Source organism: Eupeodes corollae, chromosome 3, assembly GCF_945859685.1.
Source record: "Eupeodes corollae chromosome 3, idEupCoro1.1, whole genome shotgun sequence".
Taxonomy (NCBI): domain Eukaryota; kingdom Metazoa; phylum Arthropoda; class Insecta; order Diptera; family Syrphidae; genus Eupeodes; species Eupeodes corollae.
This window is the reverse complement of record NC_079149.1, coordinates 47,491,835-47,511,165: the sequence shown is the minus strand read 5'-3', so window position 1 is coordinate 47,511,165 and position 19,331 is coordinate 47,491,835. Positions and strand designations below refer to the sequence as shown.

General features: G+C 29.7%; 1 protein-coding gene across 4 annotated transcripts in view; it reads left to right on the top strand.

Annotated features, from left to right (window-relative positions):
- Positions 1-19,331, top strand: part of LOC129948843 (5-hydroxytryptamine receptor 2A) — a 351,836-nt gene that overhangs the window by 301,070 nt on the left and 31,435 nt on the right. For 2 of the 4 annotated variants that reach the window (XM_056059943.1, XM_056059944.1), the window contains one exon: positions 11,156-11,371. The exons of 1 other annotated variant lie outside the window; for it this stretch is intronic. In XM_056059943.1, the coding sequence (XP_055915918.1) occupies positions 11,156-11,371 (216 nt within the window). The remainder of the gene's footprint in view (positions 1-11,155; positions 11,372-19,331) is intronic. One more of the 4 variants, XM_056059945.1, reaches the window with a different exon arrangement.

The following is a 19,331-nucleotide window of genomic DNA, read 5'->3' as shown; positions in this document are numbered from 1 at the left end:
GAAACAATGTTTCAACAATTTTGTGTAGATTTATGAACAAATGTGAGCTACGCCACTTCTGCACAGAAAGAAAATTTAATGTTGGTCATGTTAGTGTAAATAACTCAAAATTGAAAAAAAATGAGGGTTTCGCCACTACTGCTCTCAATGCCTCAATTTATCTGATGTTCTAAAATGTTTTCAATTTAAAAATAAATCAAAAAAAGAATACAACTTTTAATCATCACATCATTTAAAATTAATTAACATCATTTGCCAGGACATCATGCGTCTCAAAAATAATGTTTTCTGGATACGAAATACGAAAATAATTTTATATATTTTTGTATACGAAAATACACACAAAAAAAATGGTTCTAATTAAGTATTTACGCAACACATCCTTACAATATAATATAGCATCCAGAATATAAGTAGGTACTCATTAACTCGGCTGTCCTGGCTGTTTTTCATCTCTTGTGCATATCACAAGGCTGAACACAAAATAAGTTTGTTACTATTATATCAATGGGGATATTTCATTTGTGTCAAAAACATTTCAATTACACAAAAAGTCCACACACTCACATACATTTATATAAAGTAGTATGTAGATTACACATATCCTGCCTTCCTGGCAACAACGCAGCACAAGGATATGCTCTGTTAAAGTGTTGCTGTTATATTCTGGTGTTTGTCAAACAAAAGAAGAAGCAATAAGATTAAATACTAAAATTAATACAAATGACGTTTGATTTTAATCTCCGTAAGTTCTCTGCGAGCTGTCATACACGCTTTTAAAGAGTCTACAAAGTACACTAGTATGTACACTGTACAGTACATCCTGCCAGAGTAGAGGATCCTTCCAGTGCTGTGATGATGACGTTGACGGTGACGTTGATGATGATGATGATTAGATGACGGAAACGAAGTAAGACCAAAAATGGTATAGGGTTTTTTTACATATTATTCAGGATATCTTCGTTAACTTGGATTATTTTTATGAGCAAGAGAAAGAAGACATCTTTGAAAGACTTGACGTTGAAGTCTAATTTAATCTAAATTGTATTTTTTGAATTTTGTTTTAAAGAATATTTTAATATTCAATGTGTAGGCATATGTGCAAAATTTTAAGTGTTTGTGAAGTTGTGTAGGCCAATATTATTATTATTTAGGGGAATTTCTACGTTCGAAAAAATACACATATGTGTAAACGACATAGATCCTGCTGATGACAATACTAATGGCGATGGCACATAGAACATAAGACAATGTTGTTGTTTTGTTTATTTTACGAAATTTTCAAAAAAAAAAGTTGTAGCTGCTCATTGTATTAGACACGTTTGAACTTATATGATGGCATTTAGAATTCTAGTGAAAATAAATGGCAGGTAAAAGAACCCTTCTTTTGACATTTTCCCTCTTTCTATACCAAAAAGTTTTGGGTTCTTCATGCGAAATTGTATTCAAAAGAAGAAGAGTTAGTAAACGTGACTTTTTTGTATAAAAGTTCCAATACATAGTTTTCAGATCATTTATTTGCAAATTTTGGAAACATAACAGTAGGAATATACATTGAGCTGTGAGCACGTTTCAAGGTTTTTTGATTGAGATTTGTAAGTCTATGTTTTCTTTCTTTGAATATGAAAGTATGTTAATCACTATCGCATCATATATCAGTAAAAGCCTCGTGGCTTATTTGATTTAAAAAGAAATCGAATCAACAATAAATGGAGACATTATAAATGAGAAAGATGGCAGAATATTCTCGTTTTTGGAAATCCAATCTTTGCTAACCAATATCTGTTATATATTCAAGATTCATGAAAATAAATATATTTCATTTCACCTAGTGAATATCAATTCCTTCGCATTTCTTGTGAATGTGCATTTCTAGACTTTAATTAGAAACTAAATGGCTAAGAATAAAATGAGTTTTTTCTTAATGTATGATGTTTCAAATCAATTGCAAGAGGAAATTTGACAACCCCTGACAGATTTGTAAAGTAATGTTTCCATAATATTGTCAAAAAAATTCAAAAAAAAAAATAGGTTAAGGAAAAGTCAATTGAATTAAAAAAAAAAAAAATACTAGGATACAATCCACACTGATATCCTCCCATTGGTGCATTTCATAGTAATGTTATTTGCAATAAGCCACATTTTAATTTAGTTAACTTCAAGAAGTATGCAGTCAACACTTTAACTTGAGCTGTTTTTTGTTAAGATTAAACTACTTTATTTATTTATTGAAGGTAACACAACTTCGTTTGACATTTTTCGAAAAAACGTAATTTTTTTAAAATGTGTTTGAAGCAAAAACCTTCATTCGTTCTTATAATTGAGTCGAAAATTAGTTTTCAACATTTTTTGTTTAGGTTTCTTAGTTGCGTAAACAAAAGTGGCATTTATATTTCTATACAAAAAAGACACGGGGATACGACCCATAATAATTTCCCATCCCGTCTTACAATTTGTCATGCTTAAAAGGTTTGTAGGTTTTCGTGTGTTGTTAAAAAAACGAGTCAGTTGGATTTCAAAAATTGTTTAAGTTAACGAAAACTTTAGTCGAAAACCAATTTTTAATATTTTTAGCAGCACTTCTTAAAAGTTTTTATTTTTTAAATAAAAATACAAATTGGATGAATAAAATTAATATGATGTTAAGAAATCTGACTGTTGGATTTTTATAAAAAAAAATATCGATCGTCGAAAACAATATTTTGTGTGAGATAAAAAAGTTTGAAGCCAATATTTTTAAATTTTTAAAAGTACATTTTTACCAAATTTTATTCTTTTTTTTGTAAAAAAAACTGCAAGTTCAATTTTTCTCAAAATTTGAGTGAACGTTGAAAACAATATTTCTTATAAGATAAAATAAATTAAAGTCTATACCTCAAATTTTGAAAAGATATTTGAATCGAAAATTAATTTTTTCCAACTTTTCCTTAGGTTTTTATTTTTTGTAAAAAAAATGTCTATTTGATTTTTCCCAAATTTAACTGAATGCTGAATAAAACATTTTTAAAAGGTAACATTATTTCAAATCCCATACGTAACATTTTTGAAAAGATATTGGAGCCAAAAATCAATTTTTAGCAAATTTAATTAAGTTTTTTTTTCAAGTTTTAATTTCTTGTAAAAAAAACTGTCAATTGCATTTTTCTCAAAATTATACTGAATATTGTAAAATAACATTTTTTAAGAGATTACATTAGTTCAAATCCAATACCTTAAATTTGAAAAGATATTTAAGTCAAAAATCAATTTTTACCCACTTTTAGTAATGTTTTTTAGGTTTTTATTTTTTGTAAAAAAATATCAATTAAATTTATCTCAAAATTGTACTGAATGTTAACAACAATATTTTGTATAAGATTAAATTAGATTAAAAACTCGAAGTAATGTTTGGTTTTTTTTTGTAGTTTTGTTTATTTTTATAAATTGACTTAAATTTAAAATTTTTATAAAATAGATTTTAAGTCATTATGTTCAAATTGAAGTTAGCAGAATTATTGATTCGGTGTATTTTAGAAGAGTGCTTTTCTATCTGGCAGTACTTTTTATCGGAGTTGCTTTTTTGACAGCTGTCAATTAATTTTGTAACAATTTATCTTATCATTTTGTAATAGAAAGATTTACTCCTGAACAACGTTTGCAAATCGTACGAATTTGTTTCCAAAATAGTAGTTCAATTCCGTACTCAAATAAGACTATCAATTTACTGAAGGAATCTTTAGGTTAGCCCATTATTTCACATCGATTTAAAAATGCTTAACTATTTTTTGTAGGGTTATGTGAATTTTTTTGTCTATTCAGATGAGAATTCTGCAATTTACGTCTTGTCAGAGAATAGCTGGATTGTTATTGCTGACATAAGGTCACAAATGCTGTTAAAAGTGGCCGAAAAATAATCAAACCAGCCAGTCACAACGCCCACTTGACAAAACCATTTCTCAAACATTATGATTAACCTTTTTTTAAAAATAAGCAACATTCTTGGCCTTAACATTAAATTATATGTGTTTTATTTCTTCTCGAAAACATTCGTCTTAAAAACACAATCTGTTTGGAGTAAACCAATTGGTTTCACGTAAGTTCTCTCTAAAAATATTTAATTTCGATTGGCCGTTCGGTTTCGGCTTAAAACTGAGACCCCCTCCATCCCTTATAATATTACTCCACATACGAATGGTTGAGATCTGTAAGCCTCTAGGCAATAGTTTTCAACGGACTGTTGGACCAACTTATTTATTTATCCTGAGGTTAAATCTCAATAAAAGGTACAGATTACAAAATTAAGTGACCTTGAAGCTTCGAGAAATATGACAATTTGTAAGTTGGCAAATGTTACCGACTGCAATTACTTCCAACGGAAATTTTCTAAGTCTAGAAAAGCTAACAACAACAAAATCCAAAGAGTTGACATTTCACCAATGTGAAAAAAATACATTCAATATTTGCTCATTTATCACTTAAAAAATATCAACTCAGGTTTCAGTAAGAAAGTTTTATATATGTATGTATAATAAATGTTGTTAAAATTTTGGAAAAAAAACTGTTGTTGCAATGATTTTGTAGGCTTGTTGTAGGCCCCATAAAATGTTATTAGCCAACCTTAAAAAATAACACTTACCATCACCTATACCCTGCTTCATAAGTGGCTGCCACGTGTTACATGTCATTATTGATGGCTGGCCTGAATTTTTAATATAAAAAGCCTAAACTTTTAGCTATTAAATTGTTATATTTTTAATTTTATTAGGGTAGGGTTTCAAATACTCGCTGTACAACGAGCAGATATGTTGCCAAATTCGTTGTACTTTAATTTTGGGACACCCTTTAAAAACGATAAAATCAAAATTATGCAAATTGTGTTGCTGTAATTCTGGTGCTTTAAAAAGATGGCTATACTTTTTCTCGTAGTGTGTTTTTTAATGACTTTTTCATCCATCATTTTCTCAAGTAAGTTGGCTTCCAGGTCAAGTATCCGAAAGCATTTTTCGCTATATTCTTGATGGTTTATTATATTCTTGTTAATGTTTTCGACCAAAAAATAATCGTGACACTTTAAAAAAAAATATTTGTCATTTTCATGTCATTAATGAAAAAACTTCTTGAATAAATTTTCAATCGATACTTTAACAAGGTGTTATAAAATCCAAAACAAAATTATGTGAATTTTCAAGGAAATTCACTGTTAAATTTCGTTCCAACTTTTTTTTTTAAAAGGGGATAGAAAAATTGTATCATTTCTTTCAATTTGCCAAGATAAAATGCTCATATCCAAAACTTCACAAATTACGTCTCATCAACAATGTTTCCAATATATTGAGTTTCGGAATAAGTTTTTGGAATGTGTAAGCTTTTTTAATGTGCTTTCTTGACATTTATGCCTTTTTAAGGCGTTTTTACTAAAAGATTCCTCTTTCTTGGATCTCTTTTGTAGTGACTTGAGAGCATGATTTTAAAATGAGTTGAGGTCATCTATTATATATTTATATTAACCACACAATTACAGATAAAGTTATATAACTTCTTTACATTGTTTTGGATTGCTTTTAAAATACTAATACTATTTGGATCCTATCTCAAATCTCAGAAAAAGGTAATTTAATGTTCAATTTCTGTTCAGTTTTCAAAGAAAAACAGGAAACAATTTGGGACCATTTTAATAGACCGCTTAAGGATGAATAATGGCCTCCTGACTATCTTTAATTTATCTATTCATCCTTCTCTTCCCTTTGGTTCTTAAAGATGTTATTAAACTAAATAATGCTTCTATAATCTATTTCATTTCAGGCCTATATTAGAGGTTTAAAATTTCACAATTTATCTACTCTAAAATATATATTTCAATTTCTTAACCCTTAATTCAAATAATGGAATCAATCTATTTTGCACAACAGTTGATACAAAATTGATAGAATAAAACAAAGAAATGAAGATAAAAAGAAAGAAAATCAATGTCAAAGCCGAAGTCGAAGAAGAAGAGAAGAAGTACAGAAGATTATTTTCATTGTTTATCTTTTTCATTTGATTCAATTTCCCAGTATCGTCCTTCTTGTCTATCAGCAAGCAAATAAATAAACCAAAGCAATTCAACTTCTGTTTTTTTTTTTGTTATTTTTTGAAATTGGTCTAGCTTGTTGTTTCCTCAACTTCCGCATGTAATCCACTATCATCGTCCTTTCTTTTTTATTTCTCACTAAAGATGAATATCAAAACCGTTAGTAGGCGAAATCCTACATGAATTGTAGAAACTGGCGCCCAACGATAACATCGATAATAATTTATGTCGGTCTCATTAATTGCGAAAAGCATTGGAATTGAACTACGAATATGAGTATTTCTGATAGAAGACTGAACGAAGCAAGATGTTTGAGCTTTTATATTGGAAAAAAAGTAAAACCCGTTTTTCTATAGCTTAACGAATATATGGAAAGTCCTGTCAGCCTTTTGTTTGGTCCATGTCCTTATGCTATATGAAAAAAAGAACCATCTGATAGTAAAATAAAGGCAAATTTGTTCACGAACCAAGGACTTGCCTATACGAGACGCACGGACAACTACAATGAGGACGAGGATGAGGACGAGAACTTCCGAACGCGAACGTCTATAACATAGTGTGTGTATAATTGCTTGGTGGTCGGTTGGTATTGGCATAAAAGAAAGAATATAGAGCATATAGCACCACCATCTCCATCACCGTGGAGGAATGCTATGTGGAAACATAAGGATTGCTTTTCTATTCCTCCTTCGGCATTTTCAATTTTATCATGAGCTGTAATTGAAATACTTGCTGTCGGTAAGGTTGGTTATGGGCATTTTCTTTTTCTATACATACATATCTATAAACTTATATATGGAAAGGACAAAAGGACTATAATATATTCAAATTATTCAATGGATTTCAATCTTTTCTGCGGATGTCAAGTTTTTTATTTTATTTTACTTCAATTTTATTCTATATATTCAATCTTAAGAAAAAGCTGTAGTGGAATCAGCAGAACTTGATTGTTTTTTCTCAAATAATCAAAATTAAATTTATTTTCTTGAAAATTTAATGAATTTTGAAATATAACAAATTTGAAGTTTAAAAAATTTGAAGTCAATTTGATGTATGTATATTAAGAGGGTTTAGACTTATTTTAAGAGCATGTATGCAAGAATGTTGTTAACATCTGAGTAATTTACTAAATTTACTTTAAATCCTTTTAAGTTAAATTGTTCACACATTTAAGTGGCAGCGTTGACTATTCTGAAAATCTCAAATTTGTTTTTTTTTTTTGATTTTATGTTAAAAAGAAGGAAGAAAAGTGTTTTGTATTAAGAATTTGGTCAACACAAGTTTACCATTATTTTATTCGAAATACAATTTTAAATTCACACATTCAATACATTTCTAAACAAATTGCTGTTATTGGATTGTTTCTGATTTAGCTGGTACCTAACCTTTCCCAATAGAAACTATTAGGGTTTTGATTTTTGACTCCTATGTTCCATAGGCTAAATTTTTAATCATCGAATAAGTAATTTGATCATTTTAATATAAACAAAAATGCCAGTATTATTTTTTGCTGTTTCCATAAAAAAAAAGCATAATTTTATTGTATTTCTGTCACCAGTAATTTAGAGGAAAGTGGTTGCGTTATATAAATATTTTTTTTGATAAATAAAAATGGTAATTTGGAATCACTGTTTTTATTGAAACAGTTGAAAGTGGTACTAAACCAGGTGTGATATAGAAAAATTAATTCTTGGATCACCGAAATAGAGCCAAGTTTAAAGCAGGATTTTGCTTTGTTGTTGTAAAGAACATAAGTGAATGATTTGATCTGTATCATGGCAAAAATAAAAAGGCTATTATTGTAAAAAGCTCGTTATTAAAATACCAATGAATTAAACGATATCAGCAAACACATGCAATTTTCCGTGACCAATTCACACATTTGTAGCTGTATATCTTTGATAACTTAACAAATTCCATCTTCTAGGTATTGAATAGATTGTGAAGCGTTGATGAGTCTCAAAAGAAAAAGTCTCCGAAAAATTGTAAGTTGCTACCCTACTCCTGTGGAGCGTCTATTTACCGTCTCATTGAAAATAAACGTCATCGTCCACATCCATATTTTTTTTATTGTGGCAATAAAAAATCATTCATCATAGCTAAATCATTTATTTACGAATAATTAAGTTCCAATCCTTTCAACGCCCTGCAAACCTCAAGAAATTTTGTGATAGTATCAAAAGACTTTATAACAATCATTCCGGTATATTCGAAGCTTTTAATCTTTCCTCATAATTATGGATATTTTTTTCAATGAAAACCTGAATCATTTTTATAATTTGTACGGACCCAATTAGAAAAGATATGATGTTTCTACCTTGAGACCGTCTTGATCTCTTGTGCCAATTGATCTTTAAGGATTTGAGAGTCAAAGCATTATGTTAAATATAGTATTGAGTTAAATGGTTTTTGGGAACGCCTCATTCCAAAAATCGACTAGGAACCAACAAAACTCGGTTCTCTAAGACACTATGGGCAACATTATCAATTATTGTTCTAAAGCGCTGAAAAGCAAATGATTTTGAATCTTCATGATATACATACCTAACTTGCCAGCTGAGGAGAATGCAAAAGCAAAAAAATATTTTGGGAATTGTGACTGTAAACTTTTAAACATTTTTTTAATAACATATCGTTTTTTTTAACTATGGATTAGTTTAATAGTGACATCTTCCAAACATCGAGCTATTTAAAACGAAACCTCTTTTTGCAGAGTAGTGCCTTACTACAACACTCCAAATTTCCGACCATTTCTCTCTAATTCCTACGAAAAAAACTGAAACTTTTATCAAAAAAAAAACTCCATCTCAATGAAACTAAGAATTTTTTTCTCAAATTTAAATTTAGGGTAATTTTAATTGAATGTTGGGAACGTATGTATTTGTTTATCCATTTAGTGGTTTAAAAAGTAAACGTATATAAAACATATAATTTATTTTCTTTCATGATATCTCTCTCTACATCAATTAAATGAACACCATGCGAATTACCTCAAAAGCTTCGAATCTTTAAAGTTATTTTTCGACCACTTTTTGACACATATTGGGCGGTATCTAAATCTTGATGAATGTGGGTTTTTAAATGCCCAAGAGTTAAAGGTTTATCTAAATAAACATGGTCTTTCGCGTAGCCCTTAACAAAAGTCCAGCATTGTCAAAACACATGATCTTGGTGGCCAGTTTATATCGCCACGACGAGAAACAAAATATTTTTCAAGACGTATTCTTTAATAGCAGGCAAAAGGTGGTGATCATGTCACCGTAACGCTCTTAATTAACAGTGACAGTCGTTTCATCGTCGTTTTCGAAGAAAAAAGGGCCAATCACATTTTCGGAGAACGCACAGTAATAATTTCTGAAAACGACGAGGAAGCCACACACTCGGGTCTTAGGCAACTCTATCACTCAAACGATGATGAAACTATGATACACAGGCCTTACAACGACTGTAACCAATTCATTCTTTTTCAAATTTCTTCTAAATTACAAATTTGGTTTAAAAACTTAGTTTGACAGATGTCGAATTCCAGCCCTATACTTTTAAAACTGCAAACTGGATAACTTGTTATAAAGAATCTTCTTATACCAAAGACTTCTAAGCTAGTTTCTTCTCGATGTCGCCCTCGTTATTTCTGGTAACAAGTTCAATTTTGAATCCTTTTTTAATGATATCCATCAAACTAAATTGAAATAGGGCTGACAAGTTACATGTAACATTCATTCATACATACATGTATAAAATATTTACAGATCTTTCATTTTAAATGCTAAACGAATTTTGTAAATCACCTTTTCAAAATATGAAAATATTAAATCTACAACAATAAAATTTTGTAAAAGAATACAATTTAAAAAGAAAACATGTTGAACGTCACTTTAAGTTGTGCTAGAATTATAATGTTTTGAAACATTTCGCAGGATTTTTGACACACATACATACCTGTAATTTTTTTTTTAAACTGAATAATTCTACCATAAGAATGTTCAAATGAATGTACCATAATAAATTAAATGTGTTTTTTACATATACATTTTTATATATTTTAGTTACGGTATCAAAAGGACTCAAATCATATCTTTTAAATAATCGCTCACAATGCATACATAAATCCTCATTGTAATTTATCTCATTTTTTATTCCACTGTCAAATCCTTCCAGAAAATTCTTGATTTGATCAATTGCTGATACCAACGAATAAATTAAGCAAATAAAGAATATAAAATACGACTCAGCAGTCAGAATAAATATGAAAACAAAAAAAATCTGAGGGTTAATTTCACCTTTTTTTTAATATTTTGATTCAAAACCCCAAATTCATAAAACAAATATTTCAAAAAAAAAAATAAAAACAAAAAATAAAGAATTATCATAATTTATTAAAATTGCTGGTAAATAAAAATTACAGCCATCAAAACGAATTGACAAGCAGAAAAATGGAATAAAAATACACCAAGCTCAATTCAATAATAAAATTATTCAAATTTGAGAGCCCATCTAATATGCCAGCCATTTTGGTTGGTTAACTAAGCCCGCACATAAATAAAATATATTTGCATCCAAAAATTCAACTAAATTGCTGCTCATTAAAAAAGGTAGCCATCATATAATATAATTTTTCAGCCCAGAAAGAAAAACACATTCCACTTCGTTTAATTCAACTTTCGTCTTCGATTTCGTATCGAACAAATATTACAAAAACAAAATTCAAAAAATAAACAATCAAACATTTATAAGAATACAAAAAAGTCGCCTAATTGGCAAAATTTTACAATGATATTCAATTCAATTTAGAAGGGAATAAATAAACAATCGAGAAACAATCATACAAACAAAATTAATTTAGACCAACAAATTTTATATACCTATAGCCCAGACACACATATATACATAAGTAGATAGATATGCAGGTTGGTATGTATCTATAAGATACATCTATATATTCGATTACTTAAGTTGAATGTTTGACTTTTTTTATTCTTCTTTCTTATTATTTGCTTTTTTAAAATTTCATTTACCACATCAACATTATTCTCTCCTTTTGTGTTTACATTTCTGTTTCTATTTTGTTATTTTCATTTTTTTGTATTCTTTGCAATTTTCTTTCAGCCTGCGTTATCACAAAAAAAGAGAAATCGCTTAAAACTTCGGATAGGGAAATGCTCAGATAAAGGAAAATCAGCCGCCTCGTCCTTGGGCTTAGTCGAGGGTATTTCAACAAACACAGTTAACACAGTCGAGGACACCGAATTTAGCAGTAGTAATATGGACAGCAAAAGCCGCGGCTTCACAGAGGTGACTACAAATTTTTCTAATCACTATGAGGTGAGAATTTTTGTTGTAGAACTTATTGAATTTGATCAATCCTTGACAATTGAGTATTGTCATTTTGTCAAATTGAATCCCTTTTCAATCTACTCGTACTCAAATTACCTGCATGTAATTGGTAAGCTTATACATACAATAAATGAATATCCTTTTCTATAAATAGATAATAATATAAAAGATGGGCGTGAACACCATTCAGTAAGGTTATACTGCCTTGAGTCATATTAAAAACAAAAAGTATTATTAAAATATTTTGGATGATATTTTCATGCCAATATGTTGGGAATTGTTAAGCATGTGTTGCTTAAACCGTAGATGTCACTAAAAAAGCAAAAGGTGTTGAGATTTTATCCATTTCATTGTTGGCTGCTAGTGTAGCTCATACCCTTAAAATAAAATACATATGGAATAAACACTGAATTTTGCAATTTTTTGTAGTAATTTAAACAAAAAAACTGTTTCCGAACAATCCAAAATAACAAAATCGATTTTAAAAAAATGAATTCAATATATAAACCGATTCAATGAACTGCCGTATATGTGTATTTGTTGGTCTCAAATTGTGAAAGATTTCATTTAATACCTGTCAATTTGAAATTTCATACTAATAGTTGTATTTTTGCGAATTATGATAATGGATCGCATTTTTAAATGATATGCATTTTTCTGTAAAATTGTGATAAAATTTGAAGCCTTACAGATGTCATAAGACCAGTGCGTCAACGTAATGCGACACAGGTAAATATTATTAATATAGAATTCTATTATTTTTAATAATATTTATATTCAGAAATTACTAATATTGATAAATATCAACCTCCTTAAAACATTTTTCTTGAGTTAAGTAATCACCTTGACTTCAGAAGAGATAATTTCCATCAGTTGTCTGAATATTTACCCATTTCTGGAATTGCTGATACATTAGCAATTTTTAACATTGACGAAGCAGTTTGAACTCTTAATAAGTTCCTTAATTATCGTTTTTAAAAAATGAACCCTTAAATAAATGAAGAAATACAAACATTAGCCATCCCTTGTACACGAAAGAATTGCGTTTACTGGACAATTTATTTCAAAACTCTGTGTCCAACCAACTTCTCTTTTTATGTTGAACTATTTAACCAATTTTAGTCTCTTTCTAATTGTTTATATGCTTGTTTTTTACTGATATAGGATCCTCTTTGAAAGAGAACCCTACAAAATGTTAGAATTTTGTAAACTCAAAGATAAAATCAGATGGCACTCCAGTTAACTTCACTTACAAGAATTTTTCATAAGATAAAACTGTTGATATCTGTTACGCTTTAGCAACAAATTTCCGTGAGTCATTTGTTAATAGGTCTGAAGAAGTTGATGTAGTTTATTTTCATAATCTTCACTCCTTTTCGCAAACTACCTGTAGCCACATACCTGTGCTACAGAGTACGGTCCTTGATCTTTTATCTGCGTTGAATGATGACTATTCAGCCGGTCCCAATGGTATTCTCCCCAAGAGTAACTCTTGTCATGAAAAAGTGCTTTCTCAAATAGCCGCTCGGATTCGGCACATAAACAGTAAGTCCCCTCCATTTCTGACAACATTACTCACACACAGGAATGAATCAACGGATTGTTGCACCACCCAATTTATTTAATTTTTAACATCAATTTTCAAGAAAGGTGACAAGGCAGATTTAACAAACTACAGGCCCATTGCAAAGCTTTCTTGCATTCCTAAATCGTTTGAACAAGTTGTTTGTGAAAGTGTCGTATTTTTTAGTAAAAATCTCATTTGCGAACAGCAACATGGTTTTGTAAAAAAAAGATCAACCGTTACTAATCTCCTTACATTCTCAAACATATGTTCAAACGCTTTAAAACAAGGTTATGAAGTTCACTGTGTATAAACAGACTTCTCTAAAGGTTTTGACCAACTAAGCTACGGAATTATTTTATTTAAACTCAAAGCTCTTGGTTTTCCACCCTTTTTCTTAGCTTGGATCAAATCATACCTTGAAAACAGATGTTATGAAGTGAGATTTAGAAATTGTCTTTCTGAACTTTTTGATGCTCAATCCTGTGTTCCTCAGGGAAGCCATCTTGGCCCTTTTTTATTCATCCTGTCTTTTAACGACGTATCGTCATGTCTACGCTCAAGTTAAGTTCTCATTTTTGTTGACGACATGAAGATTTTTAAAATAATAGAGTCCACCCATGATCGTATTCTTTGATAGTTTCACATTTTGGTGTGGGAAAAATAGGCTTTTACTCAACCCTTTAAAATACCAGACAATAACATTTACTAAAAAATATATCACAGCTAAAACTCAGTCGTGGCACCACATTTAAAGATCAAGGTGTTCATTTCTGTTCCAACTTAGAGTTTACACATCACATTAGTTTTATTGTTAATTAAGAAAGTTCTATGCTTGGTTTAATAAAATTCTAGGCAAAGGAGTTTAATGATCCCTGTGTTACTCTTTCTTCGTATAGTTGCCATGTTCGTACTGATCTTTCATATGCTTCGCAGGTTCTCACTTTAATTTTTGTTATGTAATATTTTAATGGTTATTATGTTTTATATTTTGTTCGTGTAGCTAAGTACTTTCTGAAAATTTTAAAGTGTACAAAAAAGTATTGGTTATTAGTTTGCTGTTAATCAGACGCTTATCAGTTTGGGGAAAATTAATGTTAACATTCTATGTTTTCTTTGTGTTTCTTCCGTTTGCCTTATTTTACTGTTATTAAGTTGCAACCCCTCAAAGCTATAGAGAAGCTTCAAGATTTTATTCGTCACAGCTATTTAATGTTAAAATTTCGACTTATCAATAAGTTGCAACTCATTCCAAGATTTTTGTTTGTAGTGGGATGGGGCTTTCTATGTTTATTAACTTCCCATAGGAAGTTATTGTAATGGGTCCGATTTGTCAAATTGAAAATTTTGACATTTCTCGATGCGGCAAGGTCCCTAGAGTCAAAATAAAAGATTTTTAGAAAGATGTCTATGCGTGCGTGTGTATGTACGTTGGTACGCCCGTACGTCCGTACGTTCGCGACGTTTTTTCGTCGTCCATAGCTCAAGAACCAGAAGAGATATCGACTTCAAATACATTTTGTTATACAAATAATAAGGCAGAAAGATACAGAAAGGGCTCTCAAGAAAATTGCGTGGGAGGTTTTTTTACCATAGCAGTTTAAAAAAATGTGAACATTTTGTCTAACCTTAAATATCTCATGATCCAATGACTTTAGACACTCGAATTAAATTGTATATAATATATTGTAACGAAATACAAAACAAGTATATTTTTCCAATTAATGACTTCTGATAAAATTTTGAGAAAAATCTAATTGACAGTTTTTTTATAACAAATAAAAACCTAAAAAAAATTAATAATAGTTGGTAAAAATTGATTTTCGACTCAAATATATTTTCAAAACTTTAAAATATTGGCTTTAAACTAATTTTATCTTTCAAGAAATATTGTTTTCAACATTCAGTAAAATTTCGAATTGACAGTTTATTTTACAAAAAATTAAAAACCTAAAAAAAGAATTAACAAAACTTGATAAAAATGTACTTTCGACGCAAATAACTTTACACAAATTAAAAATATTTGTCTTCAAACTCTTTTTATTTCACAGAAAATATAGTTTTCGATATTTAGTAGTTTTTTTTTATAAAAATCCAACAGTCTTTTTTTTCATAAAAAATTAAATCTACAAAAAATTTTACGCAAATTTGGGAAACATTGATGTTCGGTTCTTGATATTTCTCACATTAATTTCATTCATCCAATTTTTTAAAATTAAAGATATGCTATTTAACAAAACTGGATTTTCAAACAATTCAATTTCTTTGTATGAAAAATATTGTTGGTAATTTTAAATTTATAAAAATAATTCAACTAACAACTATTTTAACCCAATACGAAAACCTGCAAACTTTTAAGCAAGACAAATCGACAGACGGGATGTGAAGTTATCAGTGTGGGTCGCATCCCAGCCTCTTTTTTATAAACAAACTAGGTGGTTTACAATCCTGTTGGAGGTATTCTAATTTATATACAAAAAAATAGGATGAACAAACTACTATTTTCTTATATTGTACTTTTTTATTTATTAATTTATATATTATCTCTGTACATTTTTTTATTACTGTTATAATACTTCTTTGTAAACAATATTTTCCGTTCTTTGATGAGGAGCATATCTACTCGTATAATCATATAGATTTTTTGACAAGCTGACACGGGAGCAAGCAACATAAAATGTTCCGTGGGTAAAATAGGAATTTGTGATGTCAAGGCCTGCAATCTTCAGTGTATGTCCCTGCGCCTTATTGATAGACATAGAAAAACAAAGCTTTACACAAAATTGTACTAGTTCAAATTTAAACCGTTTAAATTTAAACGGGTATTCGTTAGTAATAATCGGTATCATGTCAATGAAAACGACTTGACTGAGCCGGAAAAAAATTTAAAAACGTTTCAAATACGTTCCTCTTCATAGTTACTATACGTAATCTAGTACCATTGTATAATTTCGGTGCATTTAAAATCCTGAAAAGTATTATTAGAACCTGCGGAGGAAGTCCTGATGTATTCAAAAATTTCAAAAATTCAATTGGAATATCAACATTATGAAGGGCCTGAACTATTAAAATAATTGTATTATTTATGCTTGTAACAGAATCGATTTAGTTGCTAAAATCACTCGTTTGCGTAACCAATCATCCGTTTTCTATAAAATTTGGGCTACTTGCAGGTAAACAATAGCTATTAATTCGTGACGCTAGTTGCAAATGCTGGTTCTATTAGTACTTCACCATCATTATTTAAAATATGTCCATTTCCTATATCCTATTGAAAATTGTGCTGCACTATTACGCGCATATTTGTGGTCAATTTTAAAAGTTAGACAGAAGGCAACAAGAACAACGATTTTAGGCAAGCATTTATTTCATCTGTACCTCTTGGCGCAACTGGCAATGTTTGCCGAAAATCACCAGCGAACAGTTTTACAACACCTCCCATCGGACGTCCATCAGCTCTAAAATCTTTAAGTGTACGATCTAGAGGTTCAGGCCCAGGCATAAAATATCCATGAATGATTTCATTGGCACCGTCATTTGGAAAGCAGAATTGGAAAAACGAATCATATAAATGTTAAGAATCTCGATGAGAATGATTCAAAAGACTTCTTAATGGTTTCAATGCATCAGCAATTTTTGCCAATACTTTTCCTCCTGAACAGCAGAGACCTGGTGGTTCTTTAGGCTATTTGTATGCACGACAGAAATTGAACGAGGTATTCATATTTCCTATCGAAACGTAAGATGTGATATTTGGATTTTATATGTATTGATAACAAGTTGTTGACTAACATTATCGGACTTTATTTATGCCTTAAACCTGCTCCATGATATCTTCTTTCATTTAAAAAAAACTGCATTACAATTGTTTAAGAAGTTTCGAAGGCAAACCGTAACAAAGATTTCCTCTTTTGCTTGATTTAAATTTTTTATTATACATTGATAGATACAGATTAGATTTTTCTATACCTTAACTTATTACCGAAAAAAACATTATTACCTTATTATTAAAAAAAAAAAACACCTACTCAATTTTTTCTACATTATTTGCATAACAAATCTTATGTAATTAATCGTGTTCATATAGGTTTTGGTGTCAATTTTGTTTTTGAAGCTCAGAAATTTTTGCAATTTTTAAAAAGTACAAAATTGTGTTTCTCATTACTTAAAGTATCTTCAAATTTTTAATTCAGGTTTAAAACTTACTACCATACGAGTACACTTACTTAATGTGAAAAACATTGCATTACAACTTACGATTTTCAAAGTTTTATTTTCATACTTCCCAAAATATAATACCATTTCTACAACTAGCAAATATTACTTAGTTTAAATAAAACTAAACAAATCAAAAAGAACACCAAAAAAAGAAACTGTACCTTGAGAACTTTTAACTCATCTACTGTTAAGCATTTATCTCTCAAGTAAAAATATAAAGCATATTGAAATTCTTAATAACTTTGCTTGAGCATGATTCATGATTACAATAACTTTACTTGTTGGTGTTTAAGCCTTTAACTCATGTAAAATTTTTTGGTATCTGCTTACCATATGTACTTACAACATTTGTAAGTATGTACATTTCCGTATTCTATCTTCCACAATATCTAGAATTGTACTTGAGTATTTAAATTCCCCCTAAGTACTTACAAATTTCAATCTTAATACTTTCCAATTCTTTTTCCCATTTCTCTTACATTTCAAAAATTCTGAACTTAACTTAAAACAATTATTTTCTAAAACTTTGATTTCATAATAATCCGCCTTAAGTATTTCCTCCTCGAGCACCATCTGCTTTAAAAAACCTGTACCAGTAATAGTATTGTATCAAAAATAATCCCATATCAACAAAATAGATTTCCTACAAAAATCTCCTTAAATTTTTAAGTACATATATATATTCCACAAAATATAACTATTATAAATTTAAATCTTATAAATTATGTAATATTCAAAAACTCTTTCCCAAATGGTAGTAATGCTTAACCTTTAAGCCCGAATCTCAACCAATGGTTTTAATTTTTTGAAACAATTCCCATATACATTCATATGTATGTCTGTATACTGTATTGTGTGTGTAAGTATACGAGTATTTATGAATGTATAGTATCATCTTTAATTAAAGAAGCAATATCTTTAGGATTATCTTCTCTCACTAATATAAACATGAAGTAATTAAACAAAAATTCGCAAAAGCTTTGTTAGAATATAGGAAAGGGAACTACATGCTAAGCATAAATTATTACCAAGAAGGAATAAGGTATTAATATCTTTAAATACAAATACACACATACACTTACACAAAAAATAGAACTAAGAATAACCCCAAACTTATGTACCTAGTAGATATCTACGAATATATAGTATAACAAGTTGTTTTTCTCTATAGCTTCTCTAAGTATATTTCATTGGAAAAAGTTTTCAAAAACTTCTGAACAAACCATAAGTTTGGGAGTTCACAAGGGTTCGGCTTACTCCCTTTTCCTTGTAAATGTAAAGGGTGAGCCAACGTCAAGTTTCATTTTAAAAATGCAATAAAAATTACAAAATTACATTGTTTTTATCTTTCATGGCAACTATTACGAAAGTATTTAAAAAGCTGGTTTCGAAGAAGTGCATTCTGTTACACAAATTTTCCAAGACCTTGTTGAAGATTTAACAGTAATTCATGAACAGCTTGGATAAGGGATTTTAACGATTTCGAATTAATGGCATAACACCAGTCAAAAATCAAATCGCAGCTCCAAATCGGCGACTTCGACTTCGCTAAAACCATAGGTTTTCAAAATCCATTTATAAAATTTCAGTAACAAAACCCCAACGGAAACGTTTCATCAATCCTCATCATATGATGCACCCACTTTCATTCTATGAGGATGCGTTGTCTTTTTGACAATAACATGACGATTTGTTAGCCCTTCGTTTTTCTTCCAAAATCGTTGTCCAAAACAAAGCTGATGGCCCTGCAACTTAAACTGATAAGTCAATAAGATTTTAAAGTTGAATAATATAAGATCTTTATGCAAGATGCTCTTAACTCTAGTGCATGAAATATTGAGCTGTTAAGTTTGCAACTTGTTGCTTGTGATTTGGGTATTAACACTAGGCTACAGAACCTATATTCTAGTCGAATCTTTTCAAAGACGAGTACCATCAGTGTTAACCAATCCACTAACATAACACTAACAGGAAGTTTGTATTCAAACCTTGACGACGAGTGCTTAGTATTGGTTAAAATATCTTTTTAAAAACGCACTTTATTTGGACTACGCAGTACTCCTTTTTTTTAGTACTAGCATAGCATGATGGTAAGTGCGTTAGACTGTCCAGCCAGAGGTCATGGGTTCAATCAATGCCTGTGCTATCTAAAAAAAAGAAGTTTTT